The 6997-nt window shown below is 40.5% G+C and overlaps 1 protein-coding gene across 1 annotated transcript in view; it reads right to left on the reverse strand.

Moving 5' to 3' along the window:
* kif18a (kinesin family member 18A) overlaps positions 1 to 6997 on the reverse strand; it is a 170484-nt gene that overhangs the window by 60470 nt on the left and 103017 nt on the right. The window contains exons 10-12 of the mRNA XM_037689400.1: positions 6234 to 6398; positions 5218 to 5339; positions 4854 to 5143 (exon numbers count right to left, since the gene is read on the reverse strand). Of these exons, the coding sequence (XP_037545328.1) occupies positions 4854 to 5143; positions 5218 to 5339; positions 6234 to 6398 (577 nt within the window). The remainder of the gene's footprint in view (positions 1 to 4853; positions 5144 to 5217; positions 5340 to 6233; positions 6399 to 6997) is intronic.

A 6997-nucleotide genomic window follows, 5' to 3' on the forward strand; every position in this document is an offset into this window, starting at 1 on the left:
TACTGTTTTTCTTATACATTTTATTGTTGGATGTAACTGGGACCCTGCGTACATAATTTCGCTCCACCACATGTACCACATGAGGTGCGAATGACAATAAAGAAACTCTGACTCTGACTGACTCTGAACACCTAGAGAGCTGGTGCAGGAAGAACAACCTTCACATCATTGTGAAGAAGATGGTCGTGGACTTCAGACGGAATAAGCACCCCCCTGTCTGTTCATCACAATATTTTACTACAGAGGCTTGAATATGATATTGGGATTACAGGAACAGCTCTAAAATGGTTTAAATCATATCTATCTGATAGATTCCAGTTTGTAAATGTAAATTATAAATCTTCTTCATACACCAAAGGTAGTCATGGAGTTCCTCAGGGCTCAGTGCTTGGGCTAATACTCTTTACTTTATATATGCTTCCATTAGGTAACGTTATTAAACAGCATGGGATAAATTTTCATTGTTATGCTGAAGACACACAATTATATTTGTCCATTAAACCCAATGGGTCCAATCAGCTACTCTTAAAGACATAAAAACCTGGATGACCCTTAATTTTCTCCTTTTGAACACAGCAAGACCAAGATTTTGGTTTTTGGATCTGAGCACCTTAGAAATAAACTTTTTAGTTGTTCTCCCTCCTTAGATGGCATTAATCTGTCCTCCAGCTCTAATGTTAAAAATCTTGGTGTTATTTTTGATCAGGACACGTCTTTAATCCCCCACAAACCGACCACATCTTTTCACTCTGCTACTGTCTTTACTTACTCTGCTCAACCTGTTTTGTATTTGTAATTATTTGTTCTATCTTTAACATGTGTTTTTGTCTTTCAGGTACACCTGGACCAATATCTGGACCTACCACTCTGTGTTTGTCTGTCTCTCCTTCCTGTCCTCTCAACCAGCCGGTCAAAGCAGATGGTCTCTTGTCCTGATCCTGGTTCTGCTGGAGGTTTCTTCCTGTTAAAGGGAGTTTTTCTTTCCACTGTCTCCACTGTGCTTGCTCAGGATGGGAGACTGCAACGAAGCCAAGATTCAACTTGTCTGCTGGATTCCTTAGATAGAGAACTTTACTAATTGGCTTTTATGTATGTGAACGTTTCTGTAAAGTGCCCTGAGACAACTTTGTTGTGATTTGGAGCTTTATAAATAAACTGAACTTAATTGCTGGACCCGGTTCTGGAGGGCAGTCTGGGAGGCAGCTGCTGTGGTCCTTATCGTCATCATGCTGTTGAAGGGACCTGCTAACACTGCCAAGAACACCTTGCCGCTAACAGAACCTCACTGCTAACAGTATCGTGCTGCTAACTGGACCATGTTGCTAAAAGAACCTCACTGTCACCAGAACCACTCTGCCAATTGGAACAAGATGCTGTAGGTTTATTTATTTTCACTTTTGGTGCCTTGTTGCTGTATTTTTGTTAAAGTTTTTTTCAATAAACCTTTATTTAAATAGGTTAATCCCATTGAGCCTCGGGGACTCATTTACAAGAGACCTGGATTTTAACAAAGAATGATGACAACAGTGGACAACAATGACAAGAATAGACAATCACAAATTGTTCATACAAATTTACGTTTTTTTTGTTTTACAATTGAAAATAGAATGATAATTAAAAGGAGAAAGAAATGTAGCGAAAAACAGCTAGATTACGAGGCGGGGTAGAATACTAAAAACATGAACATGTCTGCGTTGGTTCTTGCCAAGAATTTTAATAAATTCTAATTTATATTAGTGCTCGCATTTAGCGTGTAAATTAAAACCGAACAGAACCTATAAGAATCGTGCTGCTGCTGTTCGGTGTATTGTTTTGTATTATTAGTGACTGGCATGTACAGGTCCTTCTCAAAAAATTAGCATATTGTGATAAAGGTCATTATTTTCCATAATGTAATGATAAAAATGAAATTTTCATATATTTCAGATTCATTGCACACCAACTGAAATATTTCAGGTCTTTAATTGTTTTAATACTGATGATTATGGCATACAGCTCATGAAAACCCAAAATGCCTGTCCCAAAAAATTAGCATATCATGAAAAGGTTCTCTAAACAAGCTATTAACCTAACCATCTGAATCAACGACGTAACTCTAAACACCTGCAAAAGATTCCTGAGGCTTTTAAAAACTCCCAGCCTTGTTCATTACTCAAAACCACAATCATGGGTAAGACTGACGACCTGACTGCTGTCCAGAAGGCCATCATTGACACCCTCAAGCAAGAAGGTAAGACACAGAAAGAAATTGCTGAACGAATAGTCTGTTCCCAGAGTGCTGTATCAAGGCACCTCAGTGGGAAGTCTGTGGGAAGGGAAAAGTGTGGCAGAAAACGCTGCACAACGAGAAGAGGTGACCGGACCCTGAGGAGGATTGTGGAGAAGGGCCGATTCCAGACCTTGGGGGACCTGCGGAAGCAGTGGACTGAGTCTGGAGTAGAAACATCCAGAGCCACCGTGCACAGGCGTGTGCAAGAAATGGGCTACAGGCGCCGCATTCCCCAGGTCAAGCCACTCTTGAACAAGAGACTGCGTCAGAAGCATCTCGCCTGGGACTGCTGCTGAGTGGTCCAAAGTTATGTTCTCTGATTACAGTAAATTTTGCATTTCCTTTAGAAATCAAGGTCCCAGAGTCTGGAGGAAGAGAGGAGACACAGAATTAACATTGCTTGAGGTCCAGTGTCAAGTTTCCACAGTCACTGGGGTGCCATGTCAGCTGCTGGTGTTCGTCCACTGTGTTTTATCAAGGGCAGGGTCAATGCAGCAGCTATCAGGAGATTTTGGAGCACTTCATGCTTCCATCTGCTGAAAATCTTTATGGAGATGAAGATTTCATTTTTCAGCACGACCTGGCACCTGCTCACAGTGCCAAAACCACTGGTAACTGGTTTACTGACCATGGTATTACTGTGCTCAATTGGCCTGCCAACTCTCCTGACCTGAACCCCATAGAGAACCTGTGGGATATTGTGAAGAGAAAGTTGAGAGACGCAGGACCCAACACTCTGGATGAGCTTAAGGCCGCTATCGAAGCATCCTGGGCCTCCATAACACCTCAGCAGTGCCACAGGCTGATTGCCTCCATGCCACGCCGCATTGAAGCAGTCATTCATGCAAAAGGATTCCTGACCAAGTACTGAGTGCATAACTGAACATGATTATTTGAAGGTTGGTGTTTTTTGTATTAAAAACACTTGTCTTTCATTGGTGGGATGAAATATGCTAATTTTTTGGGACAGGCATTTTGGGTTTTCATGAGCTGTATGCCATAATCATCAGTATTAAAACAATTAAAGACCTGAAATATTTCAGTTGGTGTGCAATGAATCTGAAATATATGAAAGTTTCATTTTTATCATTACATTATGGAAAATAATGACCTTTATCACAATATGCTAATTTTTTTAGAAGGACCTGTATCTTAGATCTTTTAGAGTACCATTGAGTGTTTGTTTAGCGAATACCTTACTTTACATCTCTGATCCTTATTTACTGTTCCTTTTTACATTTTATCTTTTGCTAATGTTGGATGTAATTGGGACCCTGTGTACATAATCTCATTCCACTACATGTACCACATGTGATGTGAATGACAAAGAAACTGACTCTGACTGAAGGGGTAACTGAATGAAGAAAGTGTCCTGATGCATGCTCAAGAAATGAAGAAAGCCTGTATGACATTTAGTTTGACAAAAAGAAATAAAACATTATTTCCCCCTGTCCCTTATTTATTGGTAGATTGAAAACAGAAAACATCATTTTGAGTCTAGAAATAGAGCTGCACAATGTAGGAAAAAATATTAGAGTGCTATGTGGTTGCTGAAATTTGCTGAAGAAGCTAAAAATTGAGTGGTTAAAGCTAAAAGTGGCAAAAGACTAACAAATAACTAAAGGTAGCAAAACTAGTAAATGGAATGTACTTATATAGCACCTTTCTTTCTTATTGAGACACTCAAAGCGCTTTACACAACAATCTGTGTCTTCATTGACCCATTCATACAGCATTCTACTAGATCTCTACAAAGCTAATTGAACAAATCATTCTAAAGAGATTAATCAGTGATTCATCACATTCATACACCGACGGGACACACATCGGAGACAACAAGGGGTTCAATGTCTTGCCCAGGGACACTTCGGCATGTGACTGCTGTGGGGTTCGAACCCCCAACTCTTGCATTGGAGAACGACTGCTCTAACCACTCAGCCACAGCCGCCCCGACAAGTAACATGACAAGAGCAAGCACACTGAAGCAGATTTCAAAAAGTACAATGTGTTTGAAGTATTTGAAAATATCAAAATGTATTTCTTTAAAGAAATAACTTGTAAAAACATTAAATACTTTGAAAAGTACAACCAATAAAACTAAGAACAAATGTCTTACCACCCACCTCTTGAATGTTTTGACATCGGTTCTTTGAAATACTGATATCGCACACATTTATGATGACAATATGTTTTATATTGTGCAGTCTTATTAATTTGTTTACATGATTTTATTTGGGTAACAAATATATATTTTTTACATTTCTTTTAACTGACCATACTTTCCCCTCCTGAATTTACAAAAGGGTGGGATGCCAAAGAAGCAACAAGTCATAACTGCATCAGCTGTTTTATTTTATTTATTTATTTTTTTTAAGTTGAGCATTTTGTGGACACTCTCTTGTAAAGGGCATGATTTCCTCTAAAGTGAAAATGTCACAAAGCATAAGGCAAAATTTTGAGTCAAACAACTAAATGAGAGAGAAAAAAGAAGAAAACCTTAAAATGTGATGTAACAGCTCAAATCGTTGCAGCTGTCGAATAAGCAGCAACAAAAGGAGTTTATGGAAAGTGTGTGATGACTTACTGCAGGGGCTGCTCTGATGGTACTGCAGATATGAGAAACGTAAGACAGGTGCCAGCTCGCCGTGGAGCCCAACTTTTCCTTCCTTGTTTGTTTCCTGCGCATCCACACTGAACTCTTCATCTTTCAGCTGCTGCCCTGCCTCTTCCTGGTCAGCCCAGACCACGCCTCTCTCCCTCAACACAACGTGCTCCAGTTCCTGATACTCCATCTCGTCCGCCGCTGTGGTCACCGCTGCCTCGTGCAGCGAGGAGAAGTGCCGACTGTAAGCTGGCAGCAAGATGTTCACCATTCTGCAAATACCAAAGTTCTATTGGCACATTTGAAATGAGGTGATTTTTAAAAAATACAGTTTTGGTCAACCTACTTCTGCATACGCTTGTTCTCCTGATCCTGCAGCGTAGTGAGCTCAACCATCTGCTTGATGTGCTGGTTGAGATCATTTACCTGCAGCTCCAGTCTGTGGCAATACAAGTCTTTCTCTAGCACCTGGAAAAGGTGACGTCAGAGAGCAGCGGTAAGTAATCAAAGCTTTCTGACATAATGAACTGAATAAACAAACACTAATAAACAGAATTAGATACAGGCGAGGAATCAGTAAACTAGGAAGAGGACACAAAGTTCATCCATGTTTCATCAGAAAAGCAGACTGCTCTAGGTGAGGGCAGGGAGGATACAAAAGAAAAAAAGACGTGACGTAAGGAAAACTACGAAACAACAGCAGAGAGAACATTTGACTGGTGGGTGCGTCACAGTTCTGGGTCAGTTCCTAGAAGAACAGATAAAGAAGAAAAAACATGGACATGGTTTTAGGTAACTGGCTGCTGTGTGAAGGATGAGCAAACCTATTGATTTATTCTCTTCGGTGATCCGCGAGTGAGCTGGAGAAATGAAATGAGCATGATTCTAATTACTAAGAGAACAGATGGGAAGAAAACAAAGGCAGTCACGATGCCAGTTAGGACAGCCTACCTTCCAAAATAAACAGAAGACAGTCAGCAATGAATTTTGACAAATGTGATCCACACTGTGAAGTTATTTTTTTTGGCATTTAGTCACGCCCATTAACCCTTGTACAATTCTTCACGTTCCACAGATTATCTCACAGTTAGCCATTACTGGTCAGCTGTTGAAAAACTGAAAATAGCCTGTGAGCAATCATCACCTGAGACACTGATCAGCGACACTTCATTTAAATAATTTAGATAAGCAACAATTTCAGTACCATTAAAGACGAGAAACAATATATATAGTCAGAGATTATGATCAATCTTGAACTGAGAGCACCAGGAAACAAAGAGCGTGTAAAAAGTTGTCTGTGTGACATTTAAAAAGTACAATTGTTCCTGCTGTTAAAAAAAAGGGTCACTGAGTTCCACTCACCTGTGCGCTCTGATCATTCGACTTGAGCAACTTAATCTCATTTTCAACACGATGAAGCAAACCATCATTTTCCAGGAAACGGGTATTTGTATCCTTCAAACGTTTGAAGATGTGCTGCTGCTGAGTGCGCAGGCTGGCGATCTTCCGCTCGTGTTTGCAAGTGGCCTGTTGAAAGCAGAAAAACATTCAAGGCGGCGGCGGACGGAAGGCAAAGTTTCAGTTTGTCCCATGGACAACCTGCTTGTCCTCAACTTTTACAACAAAAAGGGCAAAATATCTCAAGAAAAATGTAATTTATTAAATGTATTACACTATACACAGAGTTTGCTATATACAAATGTTCTCAGTCGGCCATCTTATGGACAGCTTGGAATTTACAAGCTACTGAGTGTGAGACTCTTCCAGGAGCTGCTGGAGTGGAACTTCCTCGTTCTCTTCCTTGACATCAGACTTTGCCAGAGAGGCACTCACAACTTATTTAGGGCCCACGGGATAAAGCAGGCAGAGAGGTGCAGCGTCGGCAGTGAAGCAGGTCTGTCGTGGTGAAGAGAGAGCTGAGTCAAAAGGCGAAGCTCTCAATATACCGTTCGATGACCTGAGTAAAAGTACACAGTATAGTGTGTAGTGAATGTTTCAGTCTTTCTCCCTCCTTAGATGCATTAATCTGTCCTCCAGCTCTAATGTTAAAAATCTTGGTGTTATTTTTGATCAGGACACGTCTTTTATCCCCCACATTAAAAACGTTACTAGAACCTCCTTCTTCC

Source organism: Nematolebias whitei, chromosome 2 (genome assembly GCF_014905685.2).
Source record: "Nematolebias whitei isolate Nwh7 chromosome 2, NemWhi1, whole genome shotgun sequence".
Lineage (NCBI taxonomy): Eukaryota > Metazoa > Chordata > Actinopteri > Cyprinodontiformes > Rivulidae > Nematolebias > Nematolebias whitei.